At 41.2% G+C, this 14,875-nt stretch overlaps 1 protein-coding gene across 6 annotated transcripts in view; it reads right to left on the reverse strand.

Moving 5' to 3' along the window:
- Window positions 1-3,284: 3,284 nt before the first annotated feature.
- VMP1 (vacuole membrane protein 1) overlaps window positions 3,285-14,875 on the reverse strand; it is a 70,828-nt gene continuing 59,237 nt past the window's right edge. For all 6 annotated transcript variants that reach the window (XM_056352906.1, XM_056352896.1, XM_056352889.1 and 3 more), the window contains 2 exons: window positions 7,532-7,634; window positions 3,285-6,213 (listed from right to left, as the gene is read on the reverse strand). In XM_056352906.1, the coding sequence (XP_056208881.1) occupies window positions 6,070-6,213; window positions 7,532-7,634 (247 nt within the window). In that variant the 3' untranslated portion in view covers window positions 3,285-6,069. The remainder of the gene's footprint in view (window positions 6,214-7,531; window positions 7,635-14,875) is intronic.

Below are 14,875 nucleotides of genomic sequence, written 5' to 3' on the forward strand. Positions count from 1 at the left end.
AACTGCCAGTTTCTTTCCTGACAATATGGAAGGAAAACAGAGGTACCGCAAGGTCATTGTGTGCAGATAGAACACGCTCTGGGAAATACAACCAGTGTCTTAAAGAATTTCTTAACTTCATCAAATGGCTGGAGGCAGAGTTTAACCTCCTCAGGCACCCCTGGGCACTGGAGGTGCTTGTGCTCAAGCAGGTTAGAGCTCTGGCTGACAACTTCCCCAAAGCCACGCCACCTTCCAGGGAGAAGCCTTTAATCCTTAGAAATGTCATACAGATCAGCTGGCACCCAAGTAAGGGGACAGGCGGCTACCTACAGGTCCATGTCCTCGGTCAGAACTGTGGTCACAACCTTGTGTAAAGCCAGGCTGACGAACACTTCAGTGTAGTTCGTACGGAGATATCTTTGAGATAAGCAGCTAAAGGGCACACTACCAAGGCCACAAGGAAACAGAAAGTTCTAACCACCTCTCATGAGGAGGCAGAATCAGACCTGTGTGGCCTGCTCTGTCACATTAGGATTAAAAAAACCCAAACAAAAGCCAACCAACCCCCAAACCCCGTGGATTGTTCCTTAAGTACGTGTACTGCACAGCCAGCCCTTCCCTCGCAGGATCCCTCAAGCAGCAACAGCACAGCAGTCACCAAAACCACCAACTTGTCCTTTTTACTAGGACCAAAAAGCAGTTTCTGAGGCCATGGGGGAAGGGTGCGGCTTGCAGGGCAGTCATCAGGGCAGGGAACAATGCACCGAGCTGACAAGTCCTATCTCTTGCCTTTCATCCGGAAATAGCAGCTAGTTTCCTTATTACCAGCTGCCTGGGCAACTCATTTAAGCTTCTCGGGGAACCAGAAGAACAATTAAGCTGGCAGCAACTCCCTTGAAACAGGGAGGATGCAGCACGCTTACCCATATCTGAACAGCTCATCAAATGAGGTTTAAAGAAAGTTGACCTTTGATTTAATGCTAATGTAGTCAATGCTTTTTGAATCATTCTGTAAGTGAATAATAAAAATAATTTTAAAAATCCTCTAGCACAATAAAGGCCAGTGCTAAAGGCAAACTAAAACAAAGCCTGGTCCATTTAACAGGTTTGTATGTGCACGTTTGCTTTACCACAACTGAGCTCAGCAGTGAATGGGCTGAGTAACTTCAGAGCTCAACAGCCTCTCTGCACTGTAACTTCAGCACAGAGCAACAGTCAACTTTTATGAGCAAAACACCATTTTGCTGAATTCCTGACACATGCCAAAAGGCCTGTCACAGATTGCCGGGCTCTTCCCGCCTACCTGTACCTGAGAGCCAGAGGGCTTTTGGACATTTGATGACAGTTCCTGCAGTTGCGTTCCTTTCACTCTTCTGACAAGTGACCCAGGTTGTCCCAGCCGCTCCCACTCATGCCACTGCCCCAGCATCGCTCCGCTGCCTTTTATGAAAGCCCAGTGGGTGCATCAATAAGCAAGCGAAACAGATAAAGAAAGAAATGCCAGTATTTCATGGCATCAATTAGACACTTGGATTAGGGAAGTCACAGCAAGCTCCAAGAGTTTTTCAGTGTAATCCTTTTAAAAACGAGTTTGCAAGAGCATATGCAAATATTTACCCTCGATCTAGTTCTGAACGCGTTAGCTGGGTGTTTCACAGGGAGGACGATTGCTTCACTCCCCGTTTCCTGAAGAGGCTATGGCAATCCACCACAGCTTCAGCAATTAAACCCTCCCGGGGATCAGCCTGCTCTTAGCCAGGGGTGACAGCCCAGCAGGCAGCCCTCCCTGGCTCTTGCTCGCCCACATTCACACTGTACTTAGTGCTGCAACCTGGAGAAGGCTGGACCAAGTCCTTACTGCTTTTTCTTCTTCTACTCCAAAAAAACACCCCACCCCCTGAACCCCTGCAAAAAAACCCCAAACCACCCCAAACCCAGAAATTTACAGAAACCCCCTAGAATTTTAAATCTCAGAAGAGCAATTTCAATTAACTTACTTATAACTACATTCAACCTTTTAACTACTGATTACAAAGTATTTTTTAACCATGTGCTTCAAAGAAAAACTGAATTACTTGTACCTGCAAGGAACGCACCCAATCACCACTTATTTTTACACCTGCAATCAATTTTTTTTTTCACTAATATTTATATTTGTGCTTGATAATCAGGGAAACAGCCACAGAATTTGTGCTTGCAATTAGCACTGCCTGGAGCGAGCAGGAGGCTGGTTCTAACAAATTCAATAATGAAACCCAAAAGCACAGCAGGGAAGGACTTTCTGGAACAGCATTAAGCCACCTTCGGATATTAATGACAAGTGTCCTTCAGCATGAACAGGCAGCTGGGTGATTTCAGAGGGAGCTGCTTTAAGAAACACGGTGTGACATGGGGTGGAGGCAAGAAGCTCCAGAGAGGGGCAGCAGGAGGTTCCGATGGTTTGGATGGAGCCGAGGCAAGTGTGGAACAGGATGATTCAACCCGACAGGGCCAGTGCCAGCCTCACAGCTCAGCCTGGCACAGAGCACTGCGACCTTTTTAGCTTTGCTTACATCAACACAATTCCTGCCCTGATGGGGAACATCACACCTGCCACGGAGAGGGGCACACCAGTGCGCTTACATCTCAGATGGCCTTCCAAGGCAGATGTCACAGGCCAGGCAACAAGTAGTGAATTAAGAGGATTAGCTGCAACCCTACCTGACCTCAGCCCTGATGGGCTTCTCTGAATTTGTAGGCTGGAAATACAGCCAAGTTTGTTTTGCTTCCGATTTACGCTGCACCTGGGGAAGTGGAGCTTTAGCCATGTTCCACAGTTGATGAGACAAACCAAAAATCTCTATCACCTCCAAGTCGTATTTGATCTTTAACCAAACATTACTTGTTGTTACAAGGGCTGTTACTTCCCTGTGATTTTCAGTAATTCCAAGAAAAAACCAAGATACTTTATTCGGTGTCTAAACTACAAGAAGAATCAGCTAAAAATAGTGATCTATGCTAAGACTGTTTCTTTTGCAACAGAGCTTGCTTTGGATTTTTCTCTAACACACTTTATAGATGACTGACAGCTTCCAATGTGTAACTGAAAATATGAACAACAAAAGGAAACTCTGGATTAAGGCAGCAGAAGTGCTAAAGGCTCTGGGTCTTTCTTTGAAGCTAGAAAATGCAACAGCACAAAATGTGCATCTTCCAGATTCACACTCACTGCAAAATGCCTGGGACTAAAGCCTAACCACCAAGCTCCATATACAGAAATTGAAACAGAAACTGAAACAATCCAGCTGAAATAAACACCGGGAAACAGTTATTTTTTTGTTTATTTAAGCAAACATAAAACTATCCATTTGCAAATCTCATCAAGTTTGCATAACTTTCATTTCTATTATTTTTACCTTTTGCCAAGTCTTACTATCTCCCAGCGGCTGAACAGGTAGAAGCAAGCAGAATGACCAGTCCCTTCTTTAAATAGTGTTAGAAAGCTTCAAAATAAAGCACAGCTTATTGGAATGGACACATACAATCATGAGTTGCAGAACAATAGAGATATATTTCACACTATATGTGTCTACATATATTGAAATAGAACTGGGAGAAAGCTTTCAATTTGTCTCGTGGTTTTTCAGCAGGCAAGGAGGCATCATTGTAAGGAGCCTGCTAAAGCATTCAGCAACGTGTAGTTTATTGGCTCAAGCTCTAGGAAGAAGGTTTTTTTTCTTATTAATTCTTGTTACAGTCTCCTCATTTCAATCTCACAGCATACGGGGACTTCAACAGGACATAAATGTCACTGACTCTCACAAAAGGCTTTAAGACACCACCAGAACTGTATGAAGTAAATACCAGTGTCCCTCAGGTGAATGGCAGATCTGAGGAAAAACCACTGCCACTAGAACCGGGGAAAGTGGCAAACAGCTCTTTCACTAATCCAAGTATCCTGAAGAAAAACAAAGCAGCTATGAACTGCTGATGTGATCTCTGACAAGGTGCAGAACTAAAGTTTCAGTAGACTGAAAAAAGCAAAGCAGCAAACGCTGCTGTAATCTTTTTGAACGTGTATTGTATTAGAACAAGTTCTTTGCTAAGTTATTTTCAAAGACCACATTTAGGCCAAAGAGTAAAAAAGCTGCTAGGGCCAAGAGTTAAGAAATACTGTTCATCTTTTAAAAACCAACAGGGGCAAATGAATGGCCTCTGTGCTTTTAACAATCTCATACTACCTCCCAGCACTCAGACTTATCAGTATTTCAGCAGCACTGCTGAGAGGAGTCCATACTAAAAAAGCCTCCCCATTCATTCGGTAACATTGTTTGAAGTTATATATGAAGCATACAAGAGAAACGTTACAAACCTCACACACGACTGAGATGAAACTTTAAAAGATGTTTCTTATGTAGACAGCTGCACTGCATGACTTCTGAACTCATTTCCATCTAAACTGAAAAACATTTATATGCTGTTGATGTTCAATGAAAACAGTTGGAGATGGATGAGCAAACGGTCAGATGAAAGATACCAAAATGTCAGACAGCCTACCGACTGTTGTTGCCATGAGATCCAACAGTCAACATCAGTCTGATAAGCTATCCGACAGGATGGTACAGCCATGGAGATGTCACGACGGTTGGCAACACAAGAGGACATTCAGGCAGGATTGAACAAAATATATATTCTCACACCTTGCCCTAACCTGACGCAGGGATAAATCTTCACCTCAGCAAGAGCATGATCTAACCTACTTTGTGCACATATGCCACCTTTTGATGACACTAACTGAAAGTTAAATTAATTCTTGTGACTTATCCCTAGGATAAAAATAAACAATAGTTCTAAAATTATTACAGTAGTCACACATATACAGTAGCAGTGGACTGGATACCTACTTACTGAAGAGGGAAAAGATCCAGTGTAATATCAGTCATGTTTATGTACAGTAGAACTGGAACACATCGATTCATAACACTGTTTTTAAAATACCTGACTTGAAAAGCCTAAGGTTAAGGCTCTCTGAAGTTCTCTGCATCATTGCTGGGTTTAACATCAAATCTGGTTTCAGCTGGAATCTTTATTGTAATTGGAATATTTACTATAACCTCTCTTCTTCATTGCCCACGGTGCTGTGCTCAGTGCAAACACCTGAGAGGAACTGATAGTAACGAGCACTGCTAGCTATTTAATAACTTGCCTATTTTAACCAGCGCGCCATCCTTCAAGCAAGCAATATCCTTTGCACTTCCTTCTGCTAAGTAAGAAGTTCTTAAGAAAAAAAAGGAAAGAACAAAGGGCTTCAGCACCATTTGTGCAGGAAGGATGAGTAAAGCATGCGATTCATGGGATTAAGGCTTAATAAAGAAACAAAAGAAACTGAGCATACAAAAGTGGAGAGGAAAAGAAACAGCTTAAAAAGACTGACACAAGAAATTCTGGAATGATCAAAGATGACTTTATAAAGTTTTATCTTAACTTCATTCTAAATATACAGAATAAAAAACGTCAACTTCAGCATTCTGACATCAATCATCTCTGCTAACATCATGAAGTTTAAGAGGGTGGCTTCTCCAACCGAGAGCACGTGCAATGCAATGGGACACTGGAGAATTCAGATGGAATAGCCTTACCATGAGGGACATGCAACAGTTCGTATCCAATCTGTATTCATTTATATACATTTTGATGGTCTTGGAAAGTTATGGAAAAAGCAAAACAGCCACCCTTCAAAATAAAAAGTTACCCTTAGGTCAGTCTGAAGTTAAATCAGGAAATGGAGAGTATTAAACCAGCCAGTTTAGAAGTAATTTGGATGGACAACATTTGTGTTAAACACCATTTAACATCACATTGTCCATCTTGTATAACACAACTCAGACTTGTAAAGCATTTATACCTTACCTTAACATTTATAAGTTTGTCAATGCAACGTTTGCTCTACTATCCGAATTACTTTGAAATTAAATAAAAATTTGTTATAGTTGAAAATCGATGTTAAAAAGTTTTCCCCCACTTTGAATAATGCTGATTTTTAAACATATGAAAGATGCGTCATTTTTCATGTCTGCTAAAACCCATTGCAAGGGGCTTTTTCCAAGCTCATTTGGTTTTTTCTTCAGAGTACATCTTCTGTTGCAGTCGTTTGGCATAGCTTTGGGCCATGGAGTTGATAATAGATAAGATAAAATAACAAACCATGACAATCACCAATTTTTCAAACATCCAGGATAGCCAGTTTTCCCCCTGAAGAGACAAAACAGAACGAGGAAAATGAAAATTAGTGGACGGCACAATGGAGAATTCTCCATTTTCTGGGTGAAAGGGAAAAACCTAACCATTTTTTTTTATTATGTAATTTATCAAATTAAAAACAGGAACCAAGTGCAAGCCGACAGGATTCCTGCAGGTCCCTCTGTGAAGCTGACTTTAGTCCCTTGAAAGACAATGCAGGAGGGCTTGCCAAACACACTGCAGGGCAGATGCTGAATCCTTGATCGTTACTAGTGTGCTAATGCAGTAATTTATTATTCCGAGTATTGTTTCGTCTTTGCTAACAATTCGTAGAGTTTGGAATTGGCAAACCCCTGCCTGTCATTCCCTGTCATGTTCATTGCAAAGAAAACAATAAGGTCATTGGTTAACAATGTTTTTTTCCTAAACGGCATATACTGTGTTATCTTCCAATTAGCATCCGATTCTTCTGGTGTCACTAGAAGTTAAAGCGATGACCTCGGCAGTCCCACTTCGAGCGCTTTCCACGGCTACTCTTAACTTGCATTTTTTTTGTCAAAGGAGGGCAGCAATGCACTGCACCAAAATTACTTCAATGTGCATAAAAGGAATCTGCATATTTAGTTATTCCAGCCCGATCCTCCCTAATTTAGTCTCTTTTGTGGTAAGAAATGGTCCAAGAAGTATTTGCAAGAGCTACAAGTATTACATGTGAAATGCAAGTTCGATTAATGGATTTTATCTTTATGTTTAGAATCCTAAGGAATTTAATGTCAAAGTTGCTCTGTCCCCACTGTAAGTTGAGGGAATGTTTTCTGAAATATTGTTTTTGGTTTTTAAGACTTCTTTTGTGTGAAAGAACACTTCTGCCCCTTTGTACCAGCTCTGAACACCATATTTTTCTTTTCCTTTAGAACACCCCAGGCTTGGGGGTTCTGTTTCTCTTACTTGCCATTAAGCCACAGATCCTACTGGCTTCTGAAGTGCTGGTGCTGCACAGTCTGTTACCATCTCACACATAAATGCAACTTTTTCCTGCTTAAAACTTATCTTCCCAAATAGGCAGCTGATATTACAGCGGCAAGACATGTGACTAGTCTTGCTTTATTGTTTTCTCTACTCTTGAAGAGGTTTAAGTCCCAATTTCATATAATTACAGTGTTATTTTTAATTCCCAAGTTGCTTTTAAAATGAAACTTTTATCTATTCCCTGGGCCACTACAAATCTTTGAAAAACAGAACCAAGAGTTACATCGATAAACCTGACAGGTCAACAGGCAGCCAGAGAAGGGGAAAAATTAACTGGGGAGAGAGGCAGAGAGGTTCTTACCTGTGGCACGCCACTGTCAGGTTTGTGGTGAAGTTTTATCCTCTGAGCTTCCAAATATTCTTGAAATGGCTTCTGAAGAGAAGGACCTATACTTGGAATAGCACTGATGCAAAGTTCATCCCAGAGAACAAGACAAAATAGGGGAGAAAAAAAAAAGACAAAAACAAAAAACATTTTTTTTTTCAACTTACCACTTTGACCCAAACAGAACAAAGTTCTGACTGAGCTACAGCTCAAAAAGGCATTGCTACTTGAGAAAACAGATAACCAAGAAATAAAGTGTATTTCATCTTTTTATCTGATACTTCTGAAAGGGACACGTTTCCTCAGATCCTCAAAAAGTGCTGAAAAAGAAAAATATCTCAGAGCAAGCCAGTGACACTAGAGTGCTGGTAACAGAAAGGAGCTGAGCTAGAGCATTTCCTTAAAGGCAGGGAGAAGCCAGCTGGGGCTGTGCGCTGGGGCAGCGCTAAGAATGAAATGAATGACTTCTGAGAAGTCCCACATTTATCACCAGCAGTTCCTGTAAGAACTGGTTTGAACCGATTAATAAGGAAATGACTTGTGCTTGTGTCATCCCTCCGTTAAAAAAGAAACTGCTGGCCCTATGACTTGCCCCTATCTCCTCCAAGAAGACGGCCCCTTTCTCAAACTAAGTCCTTATTAGGCCAATCTGTGCGTCATCCTTCCCCAAAAAGAATGCATTAGCAAATTGTGCAGGCCCCTCCCACCCGCCAGGGATTAACAAAGGAACAAAGAAGGAACTATGAACCCTGCTCTGAATCATGCCATGGGTTATGGCAGATGACTTGCACAAAAGCTACGACATGTTACCGAACACCTCGTTCTCCCGCCAAGGTGCCAGAGCTGACGGGGCGCTGGGGGGACGAGTGGCTCCCACCTTGGAGTGGGAAGGTGGTGGCACCGCGGCCTGCAACCGCGGCCTGGCCTGGCCGGCCTCTGATCCAAACCAACCTGGGAGACCAGCCTTCAAACCCACACCCCATGCTTTAAGCAGGAGGCCTGAGGAGCTTTAATAACTGTCACAATACTTTAAAAAAAAAATAAAAATCCCTACTACACAGCTGAGGTACAACACTAGCTGAGCTGGTGTGGTGAGAACTCACACACAAGCCGAAGGCTCCCAAGGTTTGATCCACATATATACACTCTACTCCTATATTACACTAACTCCAGCCATGGGGGAGTCCCCATTACTGACAAACACCATTTTAATTTCAAAAAGAAGAGAGATTTTAATTATTTTTTTCTAATTTTAAAGAAATTAAATATGGTGGGCTACATTAAAAACAGTCAACTAGATTTCATCACTTCAGTTTTGATTCTTTACACTACTGCAAAGCACACCAGACACCAAAATACACACAGTGTTTTACAAACTATCCCTCCAAATGCCTGCGGCTGAGCTAGGTCCTTCAAATTATCTTCCTGAGTCTCCTGATGTGACATGATAGTCCCTTTTCCAGGCTAAAGACCAATTTAAAAAAACCCCAGTTTTCTAATCTTAAGAAATTATGAAAATGCACACACTGAAGAAACAAAGTAGCTCACTCTCTTCCACGAAATGTATCAGTAGCCTGGGGCAAATAATTTTTGTGAACTTATTTACAAGAAAAGGATTGCTTCCCTCATGATTCACCATCACAATGATACAAATGGGTGAGTAAATTCTGTGCCTGGACTGGTAAAGTTTTGGGGGGGGGGGGGGGGGGGGTGTGAGAAAAAAGAGCAGAGCCTAAAGCACATCTATTACACATTTTATACATGACTATGTCAACTTTTACAAACAATTTCCAGCTTTTCAGAACCGTCCCTTACGAAGCTGCGTATTCGTGGTAAAAATTCTCCTAATGACTCGCCATCGGAGCGAGTCACAGTTGTAGAAATCAGTTACATTTTGAGGTTTCTTTTTCAAGGAACACTCGGAAGCCCGGAAAAGCTACTGAAAGGTAATGTTTACTTTTAAGTTTCTGCATGATTATGAAATAAGGAATATTTAAATGATGAGAGATGAATGATTAACAGAATGGTTGTTCAAATGCCTCCATTTTTTTCTGAAAACTGAACTAAGTCAGTGCCCAATTAGCATTAAACAACAGAACAAAGACATGAAAACCAAGTTCAGAGGGCTTGAAGATCACACTGTATTTCTAATTTTTTTTTCACTACAAGTATTTAGCTTATTTTTCCTTTGTGAGCATGACTAATTAAGTGCACAATATTCATTTTATTAACGCTCTTTTGAAGAACTGTAAGATCTTGAACGCAAGGACCTTGGCTTCTGAAAGTCGGCAATATTTTGCACATTCGCAAAGACTTTAATTGTGAAAAAGTATGCATAAATTTAAATAGGGAGTAAAATGAAGGAAAGTAACATCTAGAAAATCACAAATCCACAGTACTAGGAAAAAAATTCCTGAAATCCCATTTCAGCAGCACAGTATCGGTTACTTGTACTTTTCCAACAAAATTCAATCATTTAATCAGCCAGCTAACATACACGTGTCACCTCATATCCAAAGCACAGACATAATCTTAGATCTAAAAGTCATAAAAATTGGTTTTCATTTCCTTTAACTACACATGAATAGTATCCCCCTGCAAACCTCGGGCAGTTCAGCTCACTCACCCTGTTCTTAGCAGAGGAGGGGGAAGGCTTCAGGACAAATTTTCAAAGCTTACACTCAAACTAAGGCAGGTACACAGGCAGAAGGGGCAGATTTGCATCATAATTCTGTGCCACTTAGCAATGACTTTAAAATACACCTTCAAAAGGCTGCTGCAGTTTCAGGAGTCTAGATGCAAACCACAAGTGTATTTACACATCGGACTTCAGAAAGGAAGATGCTGGAAGATAAACCTATTTGGTAGAAGAATCTAAACCCAATTCCTTGCATTTTGCTTTGAGAACCAAGCCTATTGTCTTTCAAATAAAGAATATGAAAGGATAAGAAAAAAGGACCTTAGCACACAACAGACCTCTGCTTATCCACACTTTGTAGTCTCTATCTGCCAAAACACCACACACAAAAAAACCCCAAATGCACAACCTGCTGTCCCTTCTTAAAGGCTTAAAATGTAGGTCTTGGCGAGCTGCTTAAGGCCTTCAATTGAAAAAAAATATCAAAAAATAAAAAAGTCATTCACTAGATGTTTTCTGTCCAAATAAGCAACGAAATATATTGTACTAGTTGCTATCACTTAATGAATTTTGCAGTTAATCAGGAACAAAGATGCACCCATAGGACGAGAGGTGCTGTTCTTGTGTATTCTGTAAATTCAACAAATTCGAGTAAATTCAACAAAATGTACTTGAAAAACAGAAGAGACCAGCTAGAGTTTTATCCTAAGATTCAGGAAAAAGTGCTTTGGGTTTATTTTTTTGGAAGGGGGAGGAGAGAATATTAATTTTAGATAGATTTTAGAAACAGTCAACATTAAACACAAATTTTTGTTTTATTGATTCTGATTCTCCACTACAATTGAATGTTTCACAAGGAACTGAAACTGGAAACAGACTTCCAAAAGATTGCACTAGCCTAAATTCATTAAAATCTGGATATTTCAGTAAAAAACAACGCTTGCATTCTAATACTACAACATAAACAACCATTAAGAATTTTGCTTCATGGAACAAAACACTGTTGAAGCCTGTTTTCAGAAGTCTTACCTAGTATTTGTAATTAAATAGAGGCAGCTTTGATATTTTTTTTAAGAACCATCATTTCCATCCAAATGAAAAATTATATAGATTTTTTCCCATCAAATAAAACTTCACATCTCTCTGAAGCGCCACACTACAGAGATTCAGCAAAGTTTTTGTAGGATCAGCTTAAAAGTTACACCAACTTCCAGCCTCTGACACTATGACTCCTGAAACTTCTGTTCCAGTTACAGCAAAGCCCTGTTTATTAAAATACACTGTATTTTATATATATATAAAATAGAAAGATACAAAATTGTTAATTTTGCTTTTTAAAGAATGACTGCCAGCAGTTGAACCTCAAATGCATGTCACTAGTCATGAAAGGGGGAGGAAAGATTTTGAGGAAACTTCTCTTTTTAACAGACTCTTTGGCACTACAGGCAGGAGTTTTCTCCAGCACACGTGGATGAAGCACCAAACCAAAAGGTGGGGGTAAAAAAAGAAAAAGTATTTTCCCTATGCCAGCCAGCCAACTGCATTTTTACTACTATTAAAAATACTTCTTGAAAACCATCTAATCATGATATTTGCGCTTTCGAGAGGCATTTTTTTTTCATCTTACAAGATCTTTAAGAGTATAGGTTACCCTTGAGTTACTGAAATGTCATAACCATTGCTTTTACAAGTTGTGAACGTTCAGAAATGTTAAATGGTGCAGTACAGTTTCTATCAAATGCTGCATTTTAGTATCATTGTGCTATATTTCGCACACAAAAAAATTAATCTGTTAGTCCATAACTTGGGACATAAAGTTCCCATCTTGTACAAATGCATGTGTATATTTGCCTACTTTTCCAGAGAGAAGTGTTAGAATGAACAAGCATTTTCAAGGAACACTGAAGCTGCAGTTGTCGACTCACATTTAGGAACATTAATAGGGTGGGTTTTCTACTGTTAATGAAAGTTTCTCATTTGTAAGAGGCCTCTAACAGCAAGTGATGATTAAGCTGCTGATTAACTCTAGGTAGTACTTAAACTCCATTTATTCTGACAGAATTTAAAAATGTAAATAAGAGCTTCAGTGGCATTCAGTTCTGAATTTTATACCCTGTTCAGCAGCTCTTTGAGTCAGGAGCAACTGGCATCAGTCCCCCAGTTGCAATGATCAAGAAGCATTAAGTACTACAGGTTTAAAAATATGGAAATCTATGTTATCATGGAAATAATAATGTGAAGGGAAATAAGAACCACGGTCCTTGAAGAGGTGGTGCAAACAAGCCACCAGCCTCCCAGGCTGAAACACCGAAGCCCTGCTTGGAAAGGTGATGCAATATTGAGTCACAACCCCATTTTATGGATGATCTCTCTAATATCCACGGCTGTTAATTTGGAAAAATCGTTTAACTGTTAACAGGTTTTGTCAGACTCTCTGGCATGCACATTTTGTCCTCGTCCGGACTCTGGGGGCCTGGGGACAAACGGCATCGTATATACATTTGCTCAGATTCAGCTATTTGGGCGAGTCCAGCTACAGAAAAACATCCTTTTAGGAAATGCCAGCACTACAATTCCATACGAAGACAACAGCAAAATAAATTTTGAAACAACAGAAAACCAAACTAGGAGGGAAAGGTCATTGTGTGTTTTGTTAGCACAACCCTTGCACACATCCAGAACCCTGCTGCCCTGGCGTGAGCGTGGCCCGAGGCCAGGGATTACCTCCTTCCACAAAAAAGGAGCAAGTACCACTGAAGAATGTGACAAACGAAGGAGGAAGAGTGCTGGGCTGCAGCCTCCCCTCCCAGGACCTCCAATTCCTTTTTTATTGATTTATTTAGATCAGACTAGCTATCATAGCTAGGCCAGAGGGCCAAAGCAAAGGCTTCCACCTTCCAAACAATTATGCAAAACACCATTAAATCATCACACCCAACACCCATTCCTCCCACACAGAGTTTCTCTGTATTAGCTTCACATTTCTCCATTCCCCTGTAAGAACACGAGGAAAAGCCACCCCGCAGCTCACAAGCCGTGCGTGTGGCACTTGGCAGGAGGCACCCAACTGGGTTATTTCAGCCACCCCTCTCTCAAAAGAAACTGGAAGTTTTGCTCCAGCACGGTATCAACTTCTTTGGAAATTAGATGTTTTATAAACCTCTGAAAAATAGATTCCAAGGGAAATATTTTCACGTGGCTGGACAAGTAGCAAAACTGATTAATCTGCATTCCATATTTGCTGCCTACACAGAGCACCTTTCTTCCTGCAAGTTATCTGAACCTGCAATGGTTAATTTTTTTCCAGACAGTGATCTAAACAGGCTTAACGGTTAGTATTTTAATGAGCTGTCATTTCCTGTGCTGATAAAGATTCTCACAGTATTTAAACCATCCGTTTCCCTGAGGCTCCGCCAATACCAGGACCCTGTGGTGACTCAGTGGCCCTCGGCCCCCAGCTGATGCTGCAGCAAACCTGGACCCTGGCTGGGAGTCCAGCAGCAAAACCTGGGTTCCCCAAGCCCACAGGGATCAACCACAGCCTTCGGCTTCTACCACCGGCCTCGGCGAAACTTAGATGTTATCTGCCCTCAGCCTTCTGAAACTGCAGAAAATAAAGCTGGTTCATGGTCAGGACAAACAGAAACGTTTTGGGGGTTAAAAGGCTACTTGGCAGATTCGCTTGCTGTAAGAGATGAAGAAAGAGAGTATCTTACTTAAAGATTACTAAGCTAAAATTGTTAGATGTTTGACGTCATTTCTACCTGGAGCTACGCTCCAATACCCACGCTAACCAAGCTGGCTGTAAAACTTTCTTTCTTGGGACATTCTGTTATGTTAACATCAGTGCTTTCACAAACAGGAATTGCAACATCTCTGAACTGCTGGTTCTTAACTCAATATTGCTCTTTGCATGGCAACTTCTATTTCTGTTGTGAAGATATATTTTTGTACACAATTCAGAAAAAAAAGAAGCAGCTTGTTTGTTCAGAGTTAAGTCCTACAAGCCTTTTGCAAATAAACTCTTCTAATTCTGTTGTGATCCACTGGAAGGTTTTCAACACCAAAGTTACTCAAGTTTCATCCACATCTGTGTCCCTTTCAAGGCACTAAAGCCTTTTTTGTGCAGAGCTGTTCTATTGTGTACAGGGTGTATTACGAGGGCGCAGTCCCACAGGTTTCTGATATACTTGTGGGAGGAGAGCCGTTGATTTATTGTACCAAAAAACGTCAGGTGGATTGGTGTAACCTTCCAGAAGCGCTGCGCTCAAGAGGTTTTTAAGTCATGCTCCGTTAGCCACACTCTCAGCCACTTCAGGTCATGCTTGGTTGTATTCTGCTACACAGGTTTTATTTTAAATATTGATTGGAACCTATTTTTCGAAATATCTTTCAATGAAGACACCAATTTAACAGGATCTGGAGTTCCTGGCTTACACGCCAAGGAAAGGTCCGCCCCACCAGAAGGTGCGGCTGGCACGTGGAGCCTGGACTCGTCCATGCCACGCTGCCCAGGGCAGAGGGACACCAAGCCCTGGAGATGAGCTGGCAGAGGCCATGTGCTGCGCTCCGACCCTGCTGGAGCCCCCAGACCCAGGCAATCGCACGGCACAACATGAATCAATAAAAGGGGCTTTTCCCAGCCCAGGACAACTGACTTCTGGTGCAGCCCTTTCTCTCAC

The sequence above is a fragment of the Falco biarmicus genome, chromosome 1, assembly GCF_023638135.1.
Source record: "Falco biarmicus isolate bFalBia1 chromosome 1, bFalBia1.pri, whole genome shotgun sequence".
NCBI classification, from domain to species: Eukaryota; Metazoa; Chordata; class Aves; order Falconiformes; family Falconidae; genus Falco; species Falco biarmicus.